Source organism: Ictidomys tridecemlineatus, chromosome 13 (assembly GCF_052094955.1).
Source record: "Ictidomys tridecemlineatus isolate mIctTri1 chromosome 13, mIctTri1.hap1, whole genome shotgun sequence".
In the NCBI taxonomy this organism is placed as follows: Eukaryota; Metazoa; Chordata; class Mammalia; order Rodentia; family Sciuridae; genus Ictidomys; species Ictidomys tridecemlineatus.
The window spans coordinates 16101542-16127051 of NC_135489.1; the positions used below are offsets into that span (position 1 = coordinate 16101542).

General features: G+C 45.1%; 1 protein-coding gene across 1 annotated transcript in view; it reads right to left on the reverse strand.

Moving 5' to 3' along the window:
• LOC101971483 (O-acyltransferase like protein) overlaps window positions 1-21082 on the reverse strand; it is a 44956-nt gene extending 23874 nt beyond the window's left edge. Inside the window, exons 1-7 of the mRNA XM_078030688.1 lie at window positions 21064-21082; window positions 14048-14187; window positions 12429-12507; window positions 7437-7578; window positions 5544-5770; window positions 2021-2200; window positions 1237-1339 (exon numbers count right to left, since the gene is read on the reverse strand). Coding sequence (XP_077886814.1) covers window positions 1237-1339; window positions 2021-2200; window positions 5544-5770; window positions 7437-7578; window positions 12429-12507; window positions 14048-14187; window positions 21064-21082 — 890 coding nt within the window. The remainder of the gene's footprint in view (window positions 1-1236; window positions 1340-2020; window positions 2201-5543; window positions 5771-7436; window positions 7579-12428; window positions 12508-14047; window positions 14188-21063) is intronic.
• Between the last annotated feature and the right edge of the window lie 4428 nt (window positions 21083-25510).

Sequence of the window (25510 nt, forward strand, 5' to 3'; positions counted from 1 at the left end):
GCACACATCACAGAAAAAAGGTCCTACTGTACATTCCAGTAGAAAAAGAAGAAGAACAACCCATCAGTAGTATGTTACATAAATAAAATCTCAGGAAAAAATGAGCTAGAGAATGCTGGAGAGGTTCATTTTAAGGGGGCCAGGGACAAGAAACACTTGGCTGTGAAGGTGACATTTGAGAAGACATCTGATGGAGAAGAGAGGGCAAGCCACCAGGAGAGTAGGGAGGTAGGTGTTGCAAGGCTGGATGGGGATTAGTAATCCCATACTAGTGCTTTGCCCAGCTGGGAGCTAGTTCTCTCCTAACACCATGGTTCATATACTTTTGAATTTCCTGGGCTTGGGAAAAAAGGTTTTTTTTAAATGTGAAAACATTGCTCTGTTGCTATGGTTATTTGGCATCTCCATCATGTACCCATGTGTCCCTTTCTCTTCAGTCATTCCCAACACTATAGCTATGCCCTGAAGCATTCTGTGGATGACCAACCACCCTGTGTCCCCCGCAAATCATACAGCCCCGCTCCATTCCTTTTCTCCCTTAAACAGCAAGATGTCTCAAAAGAGCTCTCCACAGTAAGTGCCTCTACCTCCCCCCATCTTTACCCCACCCTGATGGGCTTCCGTTTCCAGCACTTCACTGGCCATGCTCCTGATGAGGATACCCAAAGTCTCCAGCTGCCAAGTCCAGGGATCACTTCTCTACATATTCAGCTCCCAGTGCTAGGTCCCTCTGACCACACCCCCTCCTTGAGCAGCTCTCTTCTCTTGAGGATTAAGTGAGGTAATGCTTCCAAGTACTAAATACAATGCCTGCCGTTTATTAAACAATTAGGAAATTTTAACTTTGCATTAGTTTAAATAAACACAATTTTAGGAAACATCACATCATTTTCTTCATTATTCACATTTCACTGTAGTGAGAATTAGAAACTTCATCACGAATCTGCACCAGTCTATGGACCAGATTTTGAGAACCAATGAAATAAACAATTTTGGTAAAGAAAATTGACTTTTGTCAAAGGCCCAATGCTTAGAGTCATCCTAACTTGTTCAATGAACCACGGATACTGAAGGGAGTAGCCTGTGACAGCAGCACCGTCTATAAAAGGACAGAAGCAAAGGCCCAGGCAGGTAAATGTGGAAGATCCGCCTTGCTCACTAAGGTGAGAACGGCGATGTGCGTGCACATGGCCCAGAACCAGCAAAACAGAGGCAAATGCAGTTCAACTTGATTACCTGATCAGGAAGAAGGTATCAACCCCAAGATAGAAGGGGCCACTCCGAGAATAAAGGTACAGTGGGTTTTTAAGCACTCTGGTTTTCCATTCAAGCACGTTATCTGTAACAAACATGAAAAGGCAGGGTTTTTTTGTTTAATGGAGGAAAGTCACATGCTTTCTCATTTCAGAAAAGCAAGAGGAACACCATCAACAGTCAGTGCATCGGGAGGCCCTATGAGCCACTGTCCTTCACTAAGAGAACTTAGACTGGGAACAAAGGTGTTGACTGAAGTCACTGTCACTCAGGCTGTGACCTCCCTTGTGCTCTCACGGTGCTGACAGCCCCCATGGACTCTAGCAACGTCAGTCCAGGTGCAGGTCACCTAGGAGGCTCCTTCAGTCTGCCCTGGACCGCCCCCTCTCTGATTCTGACTCATGTGTGGTCCCCTGCTAGAGAGCAGCATGGTTATGGTAGAGAGTGGCAGCAGAGGGCTGTCCAGATAGGCTGATTCGATGCCAGCAAATCAGGTTTACTTATGCTTGCCTGTTTTCAGGTAGGGAAAAAAAGAAAAAAAAAAAAAAGAAACCCAGCTCTCTGACCGATGATATATAATACCCAGGAATCACTATGTATCTGATTATATGTAGTATTTATACCTAGGATCACTCTAGAGGTCACAGGCTATGTCTCTAAAACAGGGGAGCTGTCATGCCCATGGCCCATGGCCCAACTCCATCTCACATGGAAGGTGCTCTCCTCCCTGACAGCTCTCAGGGGGAAGGCACACAGCTCTCCGCACCCAAAGACAGCCACGCGGTCATCTGGCCGGTGTGTCCTGAGATGATCCAGAGGAGACTTAAGACACGGATGCCATTCAGCGCAGGGCAGGTGCCTCCTGGCATCTTTGTAGTCCAGATGGCCAGCATGTTCCTCTGCCAAGAAAAGCACTGCAGAGCATGATCCACGGCTCCTAGAAACCCTGGGCCAGAGCAAAGTTGTTACTGTCCACCCAAAGGCCAGCCCTATCAACACAGCACCCCTTAACAGGAGCCAAAACACACAGAGATCTTGGCAGCCACCTGAAGCTCTCGTTCCAACCCTGGACTGCTCCACTCAGATCTTCCTGGTCCCCACTAGACCCATCTGCAGACTCTTGCACACCTCCCCACCCCCGAACCTTGATCCTCCCTAACAAGTTTGACCTGAGGTGGGTGCCCCACAGAGCCCTGCACAGAATGCACTGTCCAGCATGAGGCCCCAGGATGCCAGTCCCTGTCCCCAAGCCTTTGCAAAGGTTGAGGGAAGAAGGTAGACATCAGTAAGTAATCACCTGATCCACAGAACCTGTATTCCACTTGAAGTGGCATAGCTGGTGCTCACTCAAGGATGAACTACCCACAGTAACACCTTAACTCTGGTCCAGACACAGGCATGGAGACGAGAGAGATGGCACAGTAACTAAGGTGGAGGCCTTCTAGGTGCTCCTGGCTCTGAATCTGAATGTCATTTATTAACTCTGGGATCTCTGGAAAGAGAATTAACTTCTCTGTGTCTGTCTCCACACCTGCAAAATGGGACTCAGAGTAGATCTTCTAATCCCAGGATCATCATGAAGAACAAAGGAGCTAATACTCTGAAGAGAGATCAAACCCCAGAAAACATGAGATCACAGTGACTGCTATCACTATTTTAAGCCTTATTGCTTTAGGAATGAACACTCGCTCCTAGTTAATTTATTTCCTGTATTTTTTTAAGATTTAATTTGACCTATTTTAAGAGCAGATTAAGTGGCTGGAATTGTGAAATAGGAATCTCTGAAGCTCAGACCAGCTTCAAAAGACTCACAGTTTTTCCTGTACAGAACTCAGTGCCTTAAACATTGTGGACATCAATATGTCTTTGCAGAATTAAAACTTATTCACCAATGAGACCTGGCTTATAACCCAGCTCTGGAAACCTAAATCAATTTCTTAAATGAAAGAACTTAATTACCGAGCATTTTGAGGTTCTAGGGGTAAATCTGAGTTTTCCACGAAGCCACTCACTGCGAAGTACCTCTGTCCAGAGGCCCAGCCCTCACCCTTTCATTTAGGAAAATCATCCTGCACCAGACTTGGCGAGTAACTGCACACAGCCAGCAGCTTTTACACCTGGTGTCACCTGACTCCTCCTAGGTTTCCTGAGAAGGCCCTTGCTGTGATACAGACACAGGACCAGGGCCTGCCAGGTTCCCACAAGTGCTCTAACCTCTTTGATCCTAGTTTCCTCACTTTTAGAGTGGACAGTTTTAGTAAGATTCTAGAATAATGCCAAAGGTCTGGCTCAGTGCCACCTGGGTGAGCAGGTACTCAATACATTGTTGTTGCTGTTGATGTTGTTGTTGTTATTATTATTATTTTCTCTAATTCTATTGGGGGATGAACTTAACCATCAGGGTCATAAAAATCATCTGAAAATAACTGGTCTGTAGGGAAGACAGCTTCGCTGATTCCCGTTGGGCTCATTTGTAAATGGAAAGTTTTGTAAACCCCAGGGACATGGGGACGACTAGATGGAATAATGCATGTGGTCACTGGGAGTTCTCAAAATGGGAGTCCCCAGACCAGTGATCAGAGTTGTCGCAAGTCCTCCAGGTGATTCGGATGCACACTGAGGTTTGAGAACCACTGGGTTTCTCTGATCACAGAGCTTCAATTCGGGTGAGGAACCTCAAGTTTCAGCCGTGGATGCCTGACGCCACGCCAGGTGTGTCTGCCCTCAACCCTGCCGACGGGTCTGAAATGGGGTCTCTGGGGGCTGGCAAAGTGCTGATGAGAGCCATGCAGGACTCTTCAGTTCCCTTCACTCTGAAATCCAGCTGCCCCTGCTGCTTACTCAGCAAGGTCAACGCAGTCCAAGCAGAAGGTCTGAGTAAATCAAAATCCTCACCTGTCCCTCTCCTGGTTTAACTGAAGAGAATAAGGGAAAGGAGGATGAATTCAGAGGAGGTCAGTTCATATAATCTCATTTAATTCCTTCAACAAGTCCCATCTTGTGCCCCTATTTACACATGTAGAATCTGAGGCTCACAGAGGTCAAACAATCTGACCAAGGTCAGAGTTAGCAATTAAGGCAGGCTTAATGGGGATCTCTGAGCCTGTACCCTCTGCTATGCTGACCATGCCACCCAACGAAGAGCAGAGAAAAGTCTGGAACTTCCATCGTGCAAGAAGTCATTGAGAGATTCCAAGATCTGGGCAGTCACCATAATTGCTCTCAAGATCTGACAGGATCATCAGGAGAGTTGATCTTCCAGGTTGATCTTCCAGGGCCCAGCAGGCCAAACCAGACCCATGTGTAGATGTTGCAGGGCAGCAGGACCCTTGCCCAGGAGCTAAACAATCTGCCCTCCATCACAGCTGCATCCTGGGGAGCAGCCAACTGCTTCTGACTTGGAGATAAGTGGGTACCAGCGACCTTGAGGTCCTCTCAGCTCCTTCTTGGACTATCTCCAGCTTAACACAATATGTTTTGTTGTTTTTCTCCTTGCTGTTGTTTTTGTTTAAAATGCAAATGGAGGTCAGGAAAAGATCTTTGCTATGCTTTCCACCATGGACATGTTCCCTAAAGCCACTTTATCCCATATCATTTTCTTCTGGCCCATTCACTGTTTTTTTTTTTTTTAATTTCTTTTGCCCTCATTCAAGTTAAGGAAGAACATTTGTGTAGCCTTAAAGAGAATCTGCCCAAATTACTCCATGTGTCCTAGAGGTCTTTGCCTGGTGAGGCAGTTCTTGTGCGCAGTGTGTGCATAGGTGCTCTCCCCTGCAGATGGACAGGTGCACATGAAGTCAGTGCCCGTGGCTTCCCACTAAAACAAAACACAGAGCATCCCTCTCTAGTCCAGCCTCGTGCGACATCTGTCTCTGGCTCAGATCCACTAAGCAGCTTATGTTGCACACTCACCCCTACCGGGGCTTCAGGTTGTGTGTAAATCATTTATTTACCTCAGTGATGGCAGAAGCACCTCTGAGCCCTATTGAGTTGTCCTGAGACTGACCACAGCACAACCCTGAGCTCGGTCCTGACCTAGTCTTTGATGAGCACAAAAACACACTGGATAATTGTACCCAAGAAATAAAGCGGCCTTTTTGGTGACCTTGCTTTGCCTGGGCCCCCGGGTGGGAAACAAAGGGGGACTTGTAAGCAGCAGGGAGCCGGCCTCCTCAGTGACATTTAGAAGCTGCTGGGCATTCCCTAGAACCCAGCGCTGGAGGGGTCATTTTCCAACCAAGTCACCTCTCTTGGGTGGTCTCAGGTTCATGAAAATGCAAAACGCCTACCTTTTCCTCCACTCGTGGCTCCTGGGGGAGAGAGACGGGTGGGGCAAGCCGTCCACTGGAACCTGCTTCTTGGCCCCCTGCTCTCTGCCTCTCTCAAAGGCACACTCCCGTACTGGGTGGAAGGTGTCCCGGATGTTGGTGAAGTCCCAGGGTCAGGGCCCTGTCCGCTGGCCGCCACGAGGATGGTTCCAGCCAGAGGGAGTGCCAGGCCCAGCAAGGTGAGAAAGCTGCAGAAGACACAGGGCTGGGCCTTGCCTCCCTGACCCCAAAGGGAGGGGCCGAGGAAGGAGCCGACACACACCCCCACTGAGGATTCATAACAAGTATTTTAATAGCGGGGAATGACATTCTAAAGATAACAAATAATGAAAAAATGACAAAGGAGAAGATTAATGAGTTCCACTTAACTCCTTATTATCACTGGAAAAATTATCATAAGCAAACCAAACACGGAGGAAGATATTTGCAGCGATATGACTAAGGATTAATATACTTTATAAATGTAAGAAATTTAAAAATCAATAAGAACCCAACTAATGCGCACAGGAAAGGGAGAGGAAAATAATATAAGAGAAAAATACAGCGGTAGATAAACTCAGGGGAAAAAAATCTTCCTTACCAGTTTTTTTTTTTTTTAATGCCATTTAAACCAATTTATTCATTTATCAGATTGATGCCAGTTTTTATAAAGGTGGTTTTCGATGCTGGTGAGATGGGAACAAAGAAGACGTGGTCATTCCCACTGGGACAGTAGGAATAAATGGTTCAGGAAAACATGGTCAAATGAGTCCGTTGTTAGGACCTGACAATTCCACATCTATCTGCTTTGTCCTCGGGAACAATTAAAAATGCAAACTAGAAGGAAAGCGCAAGATACTCACAGGAGAGGCAACACCTCCAATCAGAGAAATCATCTTCACTGCAGTCACATGACAGCTAAGCTCCGGACTATTCTGGGACAGGACTTGTGTCTCAGTGGTTCTGAAACCCAGCCATGTATGGGTGTGGTCAACCTTTCCCTGGTACATTTTGCTTCTTCTTGCTGAAGATTAACGGAGTCCTTCCTATTCCTTATCCCACTCAGGATACTGTGACAAAGTGCCACAGATCCGGTGGCTTATGAACCACAGAACTTGATTTCTCCCAGTTCTGGAGGCTGGGAAGAGCAAGACCAAGGAGCCAGGGGATTCAGGATCTGGTAGGGCCAGCTCTCTAGTTCCTGGCACTGCTAGCTGAGCTCACATGGCAGAAGGGGCCAGGGAGCTCTCTGGGGTCCCTTTTATAAGGGCACTAATCCCACTCATGAGGGCCCCAAAGGCCCTACAGGGCACTGATTTAACATCGGAGCAGCCATCTTAAATGTTAACCGCCATCTCATGAGTTCCTGTACTTCTTACCCGAACCCCTCCCACCCCCATTAGTGACCTACCCCATGGTACCATAACCCTAAGCCAATTCCAGAAGCACACCACCCCTTGACTCTGGAAAGCCCCATGGTGCCATCGACCTCAGCCGATCCCATGCTCTTCCCACCGGCCTCGCTCTGACGTAACACCCCTGAGCCACAGCTACAAATCCAGACCCCTACCCCACAAAAGTGGAACACCCGAACATCCTGGGGCCTCTCTCCTCTCTACGGACAGATGGCCTTTGTGTGTCAGCTTTGAAGAATAAACTTCCGTGGATCTCTGGTCTCCGTCCTTCTCCCCAGACCACTACATTGGGGTTAAGTTCCAACACAGGGGTCTGGGGGACAAACATCCAGGCAAGGCACATTGGCCAGACATGGTTCCGTGAAGGAAATTAGGTAACTAAATGCAGTGGAGGAGGGGAAGTTGATAAAGAGGTCCCAACAAGACCACCGGGCCAGGTGCCTCAGACGGCTCTACTCACAGACACAGGGCAGCAAACGTGTCCAGGGGGAACATTCCAGAAGCACATCTGGCCACACTCCCGGCTGACAAGGAGGAAGAATTTGCTGTAAAGATGGAGAGGGAAGGAGCCAAGAACGAAGTGTTTCTGAACCTCAAAATATCTACCAAGAGAGAAGAGGCTGTGTTAATACCTGAGTTTACAACGATCCTTTGCACTTTCACAAGTACTTTCCTATTATTTTAAAATGAAAGTCTGACATTAGAAAGGGAAGATGGCCTTTGTATACAGATCTTTCATTTCCCTGGATGGATCCAACCTCAAAACAAAAATACTTTTTTTAAAAATCCTATCTGTAAATAGCACAGACAGACTCTCTTCCTTCTCATTATTTCCTAAACAAAATACAGTATTATTTATTTATGCAGCATTCACCTGAGATGCTAGGCATCATAAGTAACCTAGAGATGATTCAAAGCATTCAGGAAAATGTGCGCAGTTTCTACGCAAGCACCACGCGGTTTTATCTAAGGGACTTGGGCACCCATGGAGCTGGGGATCCTCGGGCGTCTTGGAACCACTGTGTGTGCTGTAGGAAGAAGGTAGGCGAACCAGGGCACAAATATGCTGCAAGCCACAGAGTTTGGCCCTCAGCCCAGCTGGAAGAGGACCACGTGTCTGCCTGTCTGCTCTCCTGCATCCTTTCCTAGCACACCACCCTGGAAATGAGAAGCCTAACAATGAGCCATTTCTGGTTCAGATCTCTCTCTGTGAACAGGTCGCCATAAGAGAGAGAAACAAATGCAATATTAGATGAAAAAATACAAAAGGAAGCTGGAAATCTGGGGGAGGAAACCATCCAAAATGGAAGCTGAGAAGCACTGGCTTAGGACACAGTTAATGAGTCTCTGGAAGAAATTGTAAAGATCTTACTAGAAGACAAGCACCAGTGTCTAAAATGTTATTGAGTCTTCAAATCACCTGGAAAGCCTACTAAGGGTCACTCTCTGCCTCCCCTTCTCATAGGCTTCTGATGCAAAGGTCCAGGAGAGACCCAAGAATCTGCATTCCTGCAAACTCTCAGGCAGCACTTTCCAAGGCTCAGCAAAGGGTGGGGATGTGGTGGGTTTCATATAGCCACAGGGCCAATCACGAATAACAACACAGGCTGCTGTTTGTTAAGTGCCTACTAGATGCCAGGCATGTTTTGTTCATTATTTCTAATCTTTCAACAACCCTACAAGGGATTACCACATTCCTTATTTTACAGAAGAATCGGCCTCTAATAAATTCATAAATTGAGCATAGTGATTAAGAGCAGGTTCTGCTGGGTGGGTACATCTGGAGTTCCAGCAACTCGGGAGGCTAACACAGGAGGATTGCAGCTTCAAGGCCAGCCTCAGCAACTTCTCAGACATTGCCTCAAAACGAAACTTTAAAAAGGGCTGGGGATGTAGCACAGTTGGTAGAGTGCAAAAAGAAGGTCCTAGGTTTGGGATCCTGGGTCTGTCTGTACTATGTGACCTTGGGCAAATTACATAATCTCTCCTTGACTTAGATCCCCATTCTTGGTAAAATGGGGATAATAATAGTACCTCCCTTCCAGTGTTGCAAATTCACACCCCAGCTCTAAATTCTGCCACAGTGGATAAAATCAATGAGCTGCCGATGCACATTCCATCAGCCTTAAGTGTCTGTGCCATCCCACCCCAAGCACTCAGTGTAGGATCAACATTCATTTCTTAATAGTGTCTCCTAATAGCTCAGGTCCACATATGTTCCTGGCTAACTTGCAGGTTTCCCAGAACGAGTAACACTGAGTTGACACTCGTGCGACATCTCATAAGGCCAGCTATGAAATTGCCCAAGAAATACTTTCTGGATTAAACTAAGAACAGAAGATGACATTCTGTGAAGTATTTTAGATTCCTTTTGAATTCCTCACCAGAAAGGCACTTCTGGGGATAATTTAAGGAGTTGCTACAGCTCCAGTTTCTCAGTCGGCACTGGGGAACCCATTCTGTGCAGTGCTGCTGGTTGGTCTACTAATTCTAATCATAATAGGCAAAGCAAGATGAAATTGGCTTAATAAGGTGCAGGAAAGAGAAGTCTTAAGCACTGATTCCAAGCCACTAAGAACTCAGTGCTTTTGGCCTCTGCAGAACAGTGTGATCATTATAAAATGATATAAAATTTCCAACCAGACAGACTCCTAGCAAACCCCTGAGAGTAGAAATCTGTAGCCCTCTGGTGTTGCCTCTGGAATTTGTTGACTCGGTGCTAAACAGACCCTTAGAACAAGGCTCTTCTGTTTCAGCTCTTGTGCTGTCCGCACGGCAGGTAACGTGCCTGGCTTCACATTGCACTTCAGTGGGCTTTGTCCAACGTTCTGAGTGCAGGGCTCTGGGCTAAGAGGACAAGGAGTCCTACACCACACAACCAACGCCCTGTTGTACTTAAGGGAACTCAGATAATGGAACCAGTCCAGCCAGTCCATGTTAGGTAGTGTTCTAGGTTGAATTAAGTCTCTTCAAAAAGGTGAGTCCAGAATTGGGTGTGGTGGCACACACCGGTAGTTCCAGCAACTCTGGAGGCTAATGCAGGAGGATCAAAAGTTGGAGATCAGCCCAAGCAAATTAGCAAGGCCCTCAGCCACTTAGTGAGATTCTGTCTTAAAAAATAAAAAAGGGTTGGGGATGTGGCTCAGTGGTAAAGACCTCTGGGTTCAATCCCTAGTACCAAAAAATAAAAATAAAACAAACCCAAAAGGTTCAAGCCCTAATCCCTGGTGCCTGGGAATGTAACCTTATTTGGAAATAGGATCATCCTAGATGTGCTCAACGTAAAATGAGGTCAAACAAGGTCAGGGTGGGCCCTGAGTCCAGTATGCCTGGGAAAATGGGGGACAGAGAGACACACAGGGAGGATCCCCACGTGACAACAGAGTTGGAGACTGGAATGGTGTGTCCACAGGCCAAGGAGTGCCCAGGATGGCTGGTGACTACCAGGAGCTAGCAAGGAAGCAGGGGACGGGCTCTCCCAGAGCTTCCAAAAAGCTCAGCAACTCCTTGATTTCAGATTTCTAGTCTCCAGATCTGCGAGGGAATAAATTTCTCTTGCCCTAAGTCACCCAACATTCCACACACTGGTCCCGGGAGCCCTGAGAAAGGAATAGAGAAAGTGACTCTGGCAGTCCTGGGTCTGAATCTTTGGGAAACCGCCCGGAGCTGGGTCTCACAGTCATCGCATTCAAGTTGGAGCTGGACTCTCCGCACCTGGTGCTGTGTATTTTTATTCTCAAGAGCTCACTGTAAGTCTGTTGGGTAAAATTTTGCAACATCTATGACAACCACTACGCAGTGCTTTATCCCAGCCTGTGGCCACAGCTGTCCTTTCCACCTGCCCTGCGCCTCGACCCCCGTAATACTGTGATCCTCTTCACTTGGCCTTTCTTCTACGGTGGCCCCTCAGCTGGGCCTTGCTAAGCCGGTTGTCCCCACATCTATAGAGGGAACCTTGGCAGCTCCATCACAAAGCTCCAAGGCATACCTGACAAATCCCTTCCGGATAGGGACCTTCCCCGGGCGGAGGGCTCTCATTCCCACCCTGGCCTCTGTGCCAAAGCTGGAGAAAGCCCTTAACCCCAAAGACTAACTTCCACTAATCCCCACTAATCCCCATGTCGGCTCTGCTCGCCCAAACCAGGGCCTTCCCGTTCATCAAAGAGGACCTTCTCATCTTTCTCAGAGTGTGAATTTCTCAAAATATCTTTTTTATTGATAGCAGTTTTCCAAATGTTTCATTTTATTCCAAAGGCGACTCTGGCAGGTAAGCTTAACATGAGCCAGAAAAATTAAATCTCTTCAATAAGAAAGATGATTTACTCATTAGACTTAGGGAGCCACTCGCTCACATGAAATGCCAATTTTACAAGACCTTCTAATGCATCTTTGTTTCTAGGATACTTATGGCTTATCCAATAAGAATTGAATTTGATTCTTAACAAATTGGGGCTTTGGGAATTTGTTTTTCTGATGACTCTGGGGATCAAATCCAGGGCTTCACATGTTCTCGGCAAGAACTTTACCACTAAACTACACTTATCAGCTCTTGTTTGTTTAAAAAACAAAACAAACAACAAACACAACAATAACAACAACAACAACAACAACAAAAACCCATGAATTAATAGGCTAGATAGACAGTGAACCCAAAGCTGTAGGGACAAGTTAGGTTTTCAAAACTTAGCTGCCATATTAACGCTTTAAAAAAAAACTCTTAATAATGTGTCCCATTAGTTCTCTCTTTGATGACCATAATCAATACAAAAGACATGAGTGGAAAAAGAATTTAGGATTTCAAGCTCTTGCTCCGAAAAAATCTGAAAGACTTAGAGGAAGTCAAGCCAATTTCCATACAGAAGCTAAACTTCATTCTTTCTCCATAGCCAAGGTCAGGAGGGATTATAAAGCCACAGAAAGCTAGAGCCAGGTGAACCTGAGAGCCCATTCACTTGCTGCACGGAGGAAGAGGACTGAGCCTCTGGAGATTCAGTGATTTGCCCAGGATCACGTAGCTGGGAGGTGACAACCAGGACCGAATGCTGGGCTCTTAACCCCGCAGTGCTCGGCCTCCCCAGACCTGGATCAGGAGCACCTTCTGATGCAGCAGGTGCCAGACACATGGGCCCGAGCAGAGTGCACACACCGTGCAACCCAAGGCCACCCACCTCCTGTCTCAGGCCTCACAGGCAGCCGTGTGAAGGAAGAGGGTTTAACTCCACATTGTTATCACATGAATGTTCAGCTCCTGTCTCCTCCTCTTCCTTTCTCTTTGCCTCCTGCCTACTCCACGGCATTCACTTCTGCTCCCAGCCCTCAACTCTTTTCTCTCAGTGGAGAGGATTGATGGGGCTGGAAGGTTGGCTCAGTCCCTGGGAACCACCCGTCTTGCCCCTAAGGAGTTGGGGATGTTCAAACTTGATACTGAAATAAGAGTTCCTCTTGTACCTACCCAGCCGAGACAACGTCGTCACATCCTCTTCAGCACAGGAATCAGGGACACATATGCCCACACTGTAATCGGCTCCATCCTGAGAAACAAACGACACAAAGCTCTTTAATTTTAGTGTTCGCAGCATGGATGCATGATCATTTCCAAGTAATGCTGCCACCACACACCACCCATAAATTCAGCAGATTGGGAGAAGGAGAGAAGGGTGTTGGAAGGAGAAAGTTTTCTCACTTAAGACATGGATTTTCCATCACAGAGTGATTCCGGTGAATGTCTACATCATCAGAGGCACATATATTTAAATTAAAATGTATCTCCAGATTTAATGGAGCTGATTATTTAAGAAGCAGCCACCGACGGGTTTTGGATAATCTGACCCAATGAATCTCTCCTCCAGATTAAAAATCATTAGGTGCTGATTCCCCTATCATTTTCGACACAATTGATAAGTCGCCATTTCAGGGTAACAGGACACAAGAATCTAGTAAAGATTTCATTAATCAATCAATCTGATAATTAGAATGCCTGTCCCAATAAAGAGAAGATCAAATTATAAGTAAATTCTGGAATGCTTCTTATAAATGTATAACATTCCTGATTAGGCCTGACCGTTTTGCTGTGATATCAAAACCATTAATCTGCTTTGAAAATGACGTTTGTATACACTGATTAAAGTCTCAAGCAATCATTATCCCAATCCTCAGCAAGACAAATGAGGCTGACTGATAATATCCCTGTCTCCATGGTTAACCACTGCAAGCATTTTATAAGCTTTAATATCAGAGAGCTTGCATTTCTTATTGTTATTTCAGATAATTGGTTTTAGCCAACTAGTAATGTTTCTTTTAGTCTTGTGTGACAAGTATAAAAACTGTCCTCTATTTAATAAAAGGCTGTGCTATTCCTAGTTTTTTTTTTTCCTGAGCTGTGAAAGGATTAACATGCTTTGAAGACAGTGAGCCCCACATCATTGGTCAACTGATTTAGCAATGTATTCATAAAGTCAAGACCCATCTGCTAGGATAACCTCAAATTGGGGTTTAGAGCTATGCTTCTGAGAAAAGGGTGATAGGTAAAGGAAAGTCTCCTCTGGTATTCCAAAAATTGATGGGGATTCAGGAGCTAGTGCTTAGAACTGTCTTCCAAGCTCCTTGATTTGATACACACCATACCAAGCAGTGTCATATCCTTGAGAGTAAGGATGTCGAGGAGTGACTTGGGGAGAATGGTGAAAGCCCCAAGAACCCTAAGAATCGAAGACTGAGCTTATAAAGAACATCCAACAAACCCAAAGAACATGTACAGGGTCTTGCTAGCAAAGGTGCTGGCCAGGACTTGAACTTGGATTCCCTATGAAGGCCCTCCGGAGGTCTTGCCCCACACCACGTGGTAGGAGGAATATGTCAAGATCCACGTGGTTTGGGGACAAGTGCCTCAAATAATTCCCCACACTCAGAAGAAGCTGAGCAACTACCTAAATAGTTTTGATTTTTTGCAAAACATGGCAATAATTTTTGATGTTTTTAATTAAGAAAAGCAATCCGTAGAGTCGTATTGTATTCTGTATCATGAAATTCACTTGACCTTCAAGAGCAAGCAGTCCTCGACACGACACTCACCTGCCGTACATAAAGCTTGCAGTACTGCCCTTGGAAGCTCCCTGCTGGGCCCCGGGCGGAGAGGCACTCACTGTATGATCCCAGCCTGTCCACATTTCCATTAAGAACGTTGCTCCCAAGCTTCCCCACAGAGTCATACACTGAATTTCAAAGCAGAAAAGGTTTGCAAAATTAGCATCCTTATGTCACTTTCAAATGAATTTATAGGAACTTGGCTTCACCTTCTAAACCTATCAGACACTTGTTTGACCAAAAAAGGAGGAGAGACAGATTCACACAGCCTCGCTCAACACCAGGACAGAATGGTGAAGTGCGTTCTCTTGCCATTACAGGACCTGTCAGCAGTTGCCGAAAAGATTTAAAAAAAAAAGAAAGAAAGAAAGAAAAGAAAAGAAATCAAACTCTTTAATAAATGCTTTCTGAGGAATAAAAAAAATGTAACTACAATCTGGTAGCTTTTCTTTCTCCACTCACATACTCATGAGAGAATACTCATGTCTTAAAACGAATAAATAAATATATTTGTCTGACTTTGTGGGATCTTATTTTTGGAAAGAGCTAATTTTTTTTTTTTTAACCTTAGAGCAGAAGGGAAGAGGGACCAAGCTGCACAGTCGATGCCATTCTCAGCCCTTGTCTTGCAGAGGTCCTCTTTTGCTTGGGTGATTTTTTTTCTTTCATTTAAAAAATTTTTGTCCTTTCATATTTCTTTATCTATTCCTTTCCCGTCCCCAATTTCCCCTATGTTGGAAGTATATGTTGGATGCCTTGTGTTGGAAGCGTATCCTCTCATTGGTAGGTGTTCTTGTTTTGTGTATGTGCGTTTGCCACTTACGTGAACAGTTGTGTGTTCCAATATCCTTCTGTTTATACACATGTTGCTCAGTGCTTCATTTTCAGTATTTTATGCATATCTAGTGCAGGGTTTCTAACTGATGTATAGTAATCCATCACTAATTTGATTTAGCTATTCTTCAGGTGATGGACACATAGATGGCCCCCACCTATGCAAACACATGGTGATCAATTCCTTGCACCTGGGCAGGCACTCACACACAAACATGTATACACACATACTCAGACCCTAAGTAACAGCCAAATCTATCACACTGTGAGAGCAACAACCAACATGAAGCTGGAATGTGTCAGGCACGGCTTTGAGCAACTTCTGTGCACTCTCTCCCTTGACCCTGGGAGATAACAAGAGAAGGAACCATTGTAATCCCCATTTTTCAGATGTGGACACTGAGAGAAGTCAAGTCCCTCACCCAAGTTCACATTACTAGTAAGCGGTGGGGCAGGTAGGAAAACTGAGGCCCAGAGGTAATAGGCAATGTGCACATCATATAAACGTGCCTCTTAGTGGTTTTTTCTTTTCCTTCAATTTTTATTGTTTTCTTTTATATTGTAAATCTACCTTTTTTTTTTTTTTAAGAGAGAGCAAAAACCAGAGCTATGAGTTCAAACTAACTGGTCAAGACTGGAGGTGGGTATTTAACCCAGTTTAACCTGAACCCTCTAAAATAGATAAAGGCCCTATTTTTACTTGTCAGTTTGGAAGATAACTTCTTGTACATAACTAAAAATAATGATATTCCTTAGAGTGAGCAGAGAGAAAACCCCAAATATAGCTCCTCAAATTACCGACTCCTCTCACACGGCTGTCTTTCTCCTCCCAACCACGACTGAGCTCCTGAGGTTTAACCCATTTTGTCCCACGGTCCCTGGTGTTGCACACCCATAAAAACTTAAATATTGATATTAAATATAGTATCAATACATAACATAATCATGTAAACTGTAATATAATAATAATAATATAAGAAGAAGAATATGATTATATTAATGCATAAGTTCTACAGTATGATTTCCAACCTATTTTAACATGTCTGTGTCAAATCTGTTGAAACATCCACACACCTGAAAATGTGGAACTTAATGGATTTCAATTTAGATATCAGGTTGAGATAACTGCATTTTGTTTGTATGTATGTTTTTTTCAAAAAAGTGCTATGCTATTTTGAAAACCTCTTGGCCATAATTGGGCCAAAAAAAAAAAAAAATTCCCTTAGCCATTTGTAGCCAGCAGTCATTTTTTTAAGCTAAAACTGAATAAAAATGATGAACCATGTCCTTCCCCTCTTTTATTTTTTAGTGTGTGTGTGCGTGTGTGTGTGTGTGTTTTGTGTACCAGGGATTGAGCCCAGGGGCACTTAACCACCACCGAGCCACATCCTCAGCCCTTTTTATTTTTTATTTTGAGACAGGGTGCTTTAGTCACTTTTTTTTTTTGCTGCTGTAACTGAGAAACCCGACCAGAACAACTGTAGAGGAGGAAAAATTTATTCAGGGGCTCACGGTTTCAGAGGTCTCAATCCATAGACAGCAGGCTCCATTCCCCAGGGCTCCAGGTGAGGCAGGACATCACGGCAGAGAGTACGGCGAAAGGAAGCGGCTCACATGATGATCAGGAAACAGAGATAGACTCCATCTCCAGATACAAAATATATACCCATAGTCACGCCTCCAATGAACCACTTCCTCCAGCCATAGCCTGTGTGTCTCCTGTTACCACTCGGTTAATCCCATGGGGATTAATTCACTGATTAGGTTGAGGCTATAACCCAATTATTTCTCTCTCCATATCATGGTGACATCAGGTCTACTGTTTCCCAATATTTGGATGGAATAAGACAAGGAACAAGCCAAATGTGGCCTCCATCCACCCACCAGTGCTCCGCTGAGAGGCTGTGGAGTGGATACTGCCATTGAGACTGTTTGGTCCTGACGGGTCCAAAGGCCAGGTTTTTGTCCTTCCTCTCCATCTTATGAGCTGCCCCACAGCCTGCCAATAGCTGCTCTTTATGTTGAAGTTTACCAGAGTTGGTACCTGGAGTTTAACCCAAGATTCCTTCCTAACTGATATGCCCAGTGACCAGAAGTTCAGTGTCTTAGAATCTGCCCAGGGAAATATGTGAGCACACATTGCAAGACGTTTGTGGCGGTAATGCTTGTAATGGCCATAAAAATAGGATACAGAACAGTAGGTTGAACCAAGTGAAAGCACCATCTTATAAGACAAAACTAGCTTAGTGTTGGCAGTTCAAATAGTTCTCCCTCTCAGGAAATAGTTCAGTGAGCAATAGGACTTTCGTGTTTCACAATACCATGCAAAAACAAAAACAAACAAACAAACAAAAACAGGTAAACATATTATTATGTGAGGGAAAAGATAGTTCAAGAACTTCTGCAATCCTGGCTACTCAGAAGTCTGAGGCAGGAGGATCACAAGTTCAAGGCCAGCCTCTGCAACTTAGTGAGGCCCTAAGAAACTTAGCAAGACCCTGTCTCAAAATGAAAAATAAAAAGGACTGGGGTATAGCTCAGTGATAGAGCACCTGTGGGCTCAATCTCCAGCATAAGAAAAAAAAAAAAGACAAACTATAAATATACTAAACAAACTCATTTTTCTATTAGATGTATATATTTTTTTAAAAAAAAAAAAAACAAGCAAGAAGAAGGTTCTTGGAAGTTCTAGAAAAACATACACCATTGTAACACTTTGTTATCCAGGAAGGGGTCTGGTATTTGAATGACAGAATTAAAAAAAAAAAAAAAGAAAAGAAAAAAAACCCTTGGGCTTTGTATTGTTTAGGTTCCTTTACAGTGTGGGTAGATTCATATATTACTTATATGTCATAAAATATAAATGCAATTTCAAATTAGTGCGTTTTTTTAACTTCAACTGCTCCCCATTGTCTAGAGCGGGGCTTGGGAGAGCACACCCCACCGTTTGTCAGTAGGAATGTGGCACACAGCCACAGTCATTTGTTTTCCTATTGTCAGGGCTTTTGTGTTCACACGGACAGAACAGCAGGCTTCAGTAGTTGCCCCAGAGGATATCTGGCCCACAGAACTGAAAATCTTTACTATTTGATCCTTTAGAGAAAAATTTTCAACTTCTTATTTAGAGCTGTGATTCTCCATCCTGGGACTGTTTTTTTTTGTTTGTTTTGTTTTGTTTTTTTTTTAATAATAGTGCCCAGGCTCTACCTTTGCAAAGGATGCAGTGTGGGCTCGGGCATTGATTGTTTTTCAGTTCCCCAGGTGATTCCCAAGAGCAGCCAGGCCTGCCTACTCTGACCTGTAGGATGAACTCTGGATTACCAAGACCTGGCGCTTCCTCCGCTCCATGGTAAGGACGCACCAGGCTGCCACTTGTCTTTCTGCCTGGGTTGTCCCACCTTCTCCTCTATTAGCAAATGGTGAATCATCCCTATCCCGTCTTGCCCAGGAAATACTCCAGACTCTTGCTCAATGCATCACACGGTAAGGTATGTCACTGTGTACCTGTCCCCCAAGAAGGCAGGGTCACACCATGTCTTGGTTAATGTATAGCTCAGAGAAGGAGCCCAGTGAACACTTGCTGAATTGAATTAAACTTTGATGGGCTGGGGATGTGGCTCAAGGGGTAGCGCGCTCGCCTGGCATACCTGCAGCCCAGGTTCGATCCTCAGCACCACATACAAACAAAGATGTTGTATGTTGGTTCAAATGTCCCAAATCCAACTGGGCACACTTGTATTCCCAGCCATTCTGGGGGCTGAGGCTAGAGTATCACAAGTTCAAGGCCAACCTAAGCAATTTAGCCAGACCCTGTCTCAAAATAAAATTTTATAAGTCTGGGTATGTAAATCAGAAGTACAGCACGTGTTTACCATGTGAGATGCCCTGAGTTCCATTCCCAGTACTGGAAAAAAAAGGAAAATCCAAAATCCAGCTTCACTGTCCCATAAAACAAAACAAAACAAAAATGATCATTGGATGCATTTATTAGAAATAGACAAATGATTTTCTAGGTACCTTCTCCATCACTGATGGGGTATCCCACACTCTTCAACCTAGGGTTTAAGGGTCTGGCACTGTAAGGGTTGAGGGGACAGAAACAAGAGAAGTGCCAACACTGAGCATGCCTTTCCCTGGGGTACACTCTCAAGGGTAATTATAGAGGGTACCCAATTCCTCATCTGAGAACAGTAAATTGTAGTTTTTTCTTCCACTTGGCATTTTGCTTTGCAAACTGGTTGCACTTGTGGTTTTTCAGCTCAGTGTGTTTTGGGTGCTGTACAAAATTTCAAATTTCAATGACTTCTTTCCTGATGATGAACTCAAATGGACAAGTCGCCCTTTTCCAGCCTCATCCCTAATTAGTTTCTGTCAAGAACCTAAGAGATAACCAGGGCATGGCAACCATCTAAATCAAAATGCACTGCGTCGTCGGGGGAGGGAGGAATAGAATAAACTAATGATTAATCACACCTGCTACTTCAGATCACATGGTAGTTATTCCAGAATTTCATTTTCAAAAGATTAAAAAAACAACTTGTTTCAATTCTGCAGGCCTAATTGGCAGACGAATCTTTCTCATAAGGTGGCAATGATATGTGGATATTAAAACACGCAGCCAATGTGTTTGGGGCTGGATTTGAATGGCAGAAAGAAAGACCTGAGTCGACTGACTTAAATTTTAAAATGTGATGTGGTCTGGGGGTGTGGCTTGGTGCTAGAGTGCTTGGTTAGCATGCACATGGCCTTGGGTTTCATCCCCCTGCACCACACACACACAAAAAAAAAATCAATAAATAAAATGTGACACATTTACACAATGAAGTTAAAGGCAATAGAAGCTTCTGGAATGCTAAGCCAGAAATAAATCCTGAAAGAAATAATCACCTTCAGCATTAACAGCAAATATTTATTAAGCATCTACCAGATTTTTTTTTCACTACAATGAAGATTTTTTTAAATTAGAATGCATAGTTGTTGCCCTATAATTGATGATACAGGGCAAACACACATAAAATGCTGACCACCCTGTGCTGGGGATTTCCTTGTGGTGAGAAAGAGATCTGAACATGCTATCAATTTCATGTCCAATTCCCAAGTCAGGCTCTTTGCAAACACTCCCTGGCTGCTCCCTTTGTGTCTGGTCAATGATTAATCTTAGACCTGCAGAAAAGAACAGGATGTATTTTCATTTCCTGTGGCTACTATAACAAATTACCACAAGCCTCATAGCTTAAAACAACAAAAATTTATTTTCTCACAGATCTAAAAAGCCATAAGTCTAAAATCTCTATCACTGTGACAAAATCAAGGTGTTAACAGGGCTGCTCTCCTTCCAGAGGCTCAAAGGGAGAATTTATTCATTGCTTCTTTCAACTTCTGGTGACTGCCAGCCTCCCTTGGCTTGCAGCCACATCAGTCTCTGCCTCTGTGGCCACATCAACTTTGTGTGTGTGTCTGTGTCACATCTCCTTATGCCTCCCTCTCTTAGAATCCATGTGGTTACATACATGATCCAACTGAATAATCTAGCACAATCTCCCCATTTTAAGATCCTTAACTTTATTTGGGGGTTGGGTTACCAGAGACTGATCTCAGGGGCACTGGACCACTGAGCCACATCCCCAGCGCTATTTTGTATTTTATTTAGAGACAAGGTCTCATTGAGTTGCTTAGCACTTCAATGTGGCTGAGGCTGGCTTTGAACTCGTGATCCTCCTGTCTCAGCCTCCCAAACTGCTGCGATAACAGACAGGTGCCAGCGTGCCCAGTGGTCCTTAACTTAATCACATTTATAAAGACCCTGTTTTCATATCAAGTAAAATTTGTAGATTCCCCCAAATTAGGATGTAGATAGCTTTGGGGAGAGAGTGCATTGCAGCCAACCACAGCAAGGATATCTGATATCCAGCAAACCCAGGAGTTCCATGGAGCCACTATGTCACCCTGGCTCTAATGGATTTTCTGCATCTTTTCTGTTCCAAACTCCAGCGCCAGCAGAGGGTCTGGCACTGAGTAAAATACCTTCCAGATTGCAAGCTGGGTGGGAGAAGAGGCAACATCCAAAGACTAAAAAAACAAATAACCCATTCCTCCTCTCCTGATGATGAAGAGCAATGGCTGGGATGGAGCGCTGGTGGCCGGTGCCCACCTATGCAGTGTCCACTTACCGACCACCTCCTCTGACATGGTAGTCTCATTATCTCTCTAAGCACCAATGATGAAGGACACAGATGAGGCATAAAATAATCTCTCCGGGAGATCAACTGTGAAGCCCCAGGAAGCCAGCCATTGGCATAGGTAGCGAGGCATCCTGGCCACAGGGACTTCATGTAGGAACCAGGGACGAAAAGGGCTAAGAAAAACTGAGAGCAAAAGTAGCCACTTGGGGAATATTTTGAGGATGTTAAGAGATGTCAGAAAACAGGAAATGAGCAGCCCTGCAGGCTGCTTGGGAACCCCTAGGATCCCCTCCTCCATCACTCTGTCCAGAGGGATAAAGTCCAGGAAAATGCAGAAGTCCCAGGAAGCCAGGGCCCAGTACAGAGCAGACTTAGAATTCCATGTGAGCAGCTCCTCCAAAAGCCTGGGCCGCAGACAGCGTCAGGAACGGTCCGCCTGGATTTCATAAACGGCTCCCACGGGTCAGCGGCATCTCAGGGAAGAAGAGGCCCAGGCCCTACTCAAGATGGATTGGCTTGTTTCTTTTTTTCCGACCCAGATGATAAACGTGAACTTTTAATTCTAGAGAGTGCGTTTGACAAGCCGCAGTGAGCTGCATTCATTCCTGTATTCATTTTCTAGAGTTGACCTAACAGATCTCCAAACAGACCGGCGGCTTAGACACAGGGAATGGATTCTCCCGTGGCTGCGGAGACAAGAAGTCTGAGATCTCACGCTGGCAGGCTGGGCTCCGTCTGAGGCTCCGAGGGAGAGTCTGTCCTGTCCTCTCTCCTGGCTCCCGTGGTTGCCAGCCTTCCCTGGCGTTCCTGTGCTTCCAGATGCAGCGCTCCTGTCTACGCCTCCACCACTGCACGGCGTCTCCCTGTGGGTGTCTGTGTCTGAACTGTCCGGCCTCTTTTAAGGAGGCCAGGTGTTGGGCATACTCACTCAGTATCCCCTCGTCTTGACTGCCTGCAAAATCTTGACCCCTCTCTCCAGGGAACCAGAGAGTTAAGGCATCACCATATCTTTTTGGTGACAAAATTCTGCCCTCCACACTCTCCAAGTGGGTGGTTTTATAAATGTGGCATGTATTAGCATTGCCAAAACAAAATGTCTCAGACTGGGTGCTTTAAAAAAACAAGAATTCATTGTCTCACAGTTCTGCAGCCTGTTGTGTCCAAGACCTGGCTGTTGGTAGAGTTGGTCTCTTCCAAGGCCTCTCTCAGGGATGCCAGATGGCTGCTTCCATGCTGTGTCCTCAAGCCGGCTCTCCTCTAAGCATGTCTGCCCTCATCCCTCCTTGCTACAAGGGCACCTGTTGTTGGATGGAGACGCTCTAGTCATCTCAGGGTAGTCTGGTTATCCCTTGGAGCACCAATCTCCACATACAGTCACGAGCTGACTTCCTGAGGTTAGGATTTCAACACACGAATATGGGGGGTCACAACTCAACACATAACAAACACAAATGACAAGTAATCATGAAATCCACAATATTTCTTAGTGTAATTCCACATATAGCCGATTGATCCTCACAGAATCCTTGACTGACTCTTTTTTCCCCCTCCAAACTCTTGCATCCATAGCCAATCTATGGTTTTCGTTGACCTGAAAGGATTATCCTGACATGAATATCGGTTGGTATTTCCGTTCATCTTAATGAGTCATATGAATGTGAAATAAGAAAGCTGTGTGTCAAAACTGCACTCATGTGCCCCAGACATGCTGAATTAGATGACGGGCTGAGTGTTAAAGAATATTGCCTCACCTCTCTGTGATGTTGATGATGAGAGGGCTCAATGCTCTACACGTTTTTAAGTCCATCTGCCTTCCTAACTAGGCCTCCATCAATTTCTTAAATGGAGACAATTAATGAAACAAGAAAGTAAACTCTAACTTGTAGCACTTACTGACCTCGATGGTGAAGATACTCCCTCCATGACTGATTCTACCTCCCAACTCGATGTCCTGACTGTGGAGACAGAAGGCCGCGAGCAGCAGTGTAGCAGCAATTCCCACCATTCAGACACAAGCAAAGTGAGTAGCTTCAAAAGAACTGATGACAGAGGGCTTGGGATGTGGCCCAGAGGTACAGCACTTGCACAGCATGTGAGAGGCCCTGGGGTCCATCCCCAGCTCCCCCCCTGCACGCACGTGCACACACACACACACACACACACACACACACAATAATAAAATGCAATCCAATAACCAGAGAGTGATGGACGTTGAGCACTTTTTACTTTTGTTCTGAACAACTTAATTGTGAATTTACGTGATTTAACCCTTAAAAACAACGGTTCAACAACCAGCTTCACCATTTAGTAATTGACTCTGGCAAGCCAGCCAGATGGGCTGTCGCATACTGCTGGACCTAGAAGTTGACATTTTTTAAAAGCTGCTATAGATTTCCAGAATGAGGGACACACAGCCCGGCCATGTCACAGGTGAGGAAACTCGTGGAGCAATCCGACAGGGCTTGGGTGCAGTCACAGCTTAGCACAGTTCATAGGACTGGAGGACTCCACCTCCAGTCGCTAAAGCTTGATTCATTTACAAGAAACAATGGGAAAAGGGACCAAGTACCTTGGGAAAGTTCTAGAGGTCAGATAGAGAAAAGGAATGAGGAAGAAGGCCGGTCAGCAAGGCAGAACGTCCCAGAGGGCACAGTCCCCGGCATGGAAAGGGGTAAAGATCAAGAAAAAGGAGGCAGCCAACCCTACACTGGTCAGAGAGAAAGACAACTGAGAAGTCGGTCAGCAGGTAGGACGCCGGGGTTCTTGAACTTGTGGGACTCTGGCCTCAGCCTCCAGAATAGCTGGGAATACTGAGTGCCCCGTTGGATTTGGGGTATTTGAACCATCTTTATCAAAGATGCAGTTTCTATATGTGATAAGACATTTCTGTGGATTATGGAGTTTATTTATTTATTTTTTTTAGAGAGAGAGAGAATTTTAATATTTATTTTTTAGTTATTGGCGGACACAACATCTTTGTTTGTATGTGGTGCTAAGGATCGAACCCGGGCCACACGCCATGCCAGGCGAGCGCGCTACCGCTTGAGCCACATCCCGAGCCCCGGATTATGGAGTTTAAAACAACAAAGTCAAAGAGGAAGACCACTGAGAACCAAAGAGACCAAGACGTTCACGTAAGGGCTCAACAGTCATCAGATATTAAATAAGACCACCAGATCCCATTGGGCACCAAAATCAACGCACACAAGAGTATCGGGTTCATTTCTTTCCCATTTAAGATGGTAAACCTGTGTCTGCTGAAAAGCAAATGGGAGGCGTAGTAGAAAGGAAGACACACAGCCTCGTTCTAGAGATGTAGGATGAGTCTTCTGTCTACCCCTGAGACCATCCTCTCTGCTCAGATGGAGTCTCTAGACTTCAGTCTTCTGCTCTAGAGCAGCCACGACTCCAGTTCCCCTCTGCAAGACCAAACATCCCTGCCTGGAGTCCATGGGCCTTCTTTCCACAGTACTCCTCACCACCCACCTGTTACCCAGAGCCAACGCCAGTTACCATCTGTGCACCACTGGGCATGATGTTTTAAAATGTAATCATTCGATATCTAATACATTTAGGGGGTGGGGTTGTGGTTCAGTGGTAGAGCGTTTACTTGGCACGTGTGAGGCACTGGGTGTGATCCTCAGCACCACATAAAAATAAATAAATAAAATAAAGATACTGTGTTTGAATTTTTTAAAAATACATCTTAAAGGCATGAAAACCCCCATCACTTATCTTAAAACAAAACTTGACCACTCATTTGAAATCTCCTATGCGCCCCATGTATCTCCACCCTTACCACCCCTCCAGCCTGCCTTGGGACTGTATTTGGAAGTTGGTCTCATGTTTTCCTTAACATTTATTCTACGGACACCCAGCCACAGAGAGCCTTCATTTGCATTAATTTAAACTTATATACCGTATATAATCTTCTGCAACTTGTTTTCTTCCTTCTTGATGTTATTTCTGTGTCTCCGTGGGCTGACACATATACCTCTCGTCCCTTTTTGCTGCTGGGTCTTTTGTTTTTGGTTATTTCAGGCAAGGATGGAAAGTAGGCTCTGAATCGGGGGCTCCGGAATCTGACGACTGTGGGTGGGATAATGGGGGCTCAAGGCCTGTCTCTACCCCTTGCTTCAAGTCAGATCGCTGACATCTCTGTGGCTTGGTTTCCTCGTTTATAAGTCAATGCTAATAATTCTCTCCCCCTCCTTAAGGGGGGCTTTGGTGACTAAAAGGGACAACTGCACAGGGAGCAGAAGGGGGTCTGCTCCGTCCAAGTGTTCACTAACTCATTCTCTTTCCCCCACATGCCTGTCAGGAAAACCATGCTGAGAACCAAGGTCAGAAACACACGCTGTGCTCAAAAAATATCAGGCAAAATGTCAGAGCGACGATGCCAAGTATTTTCTGGTACATTAGAATGAAAATCGGT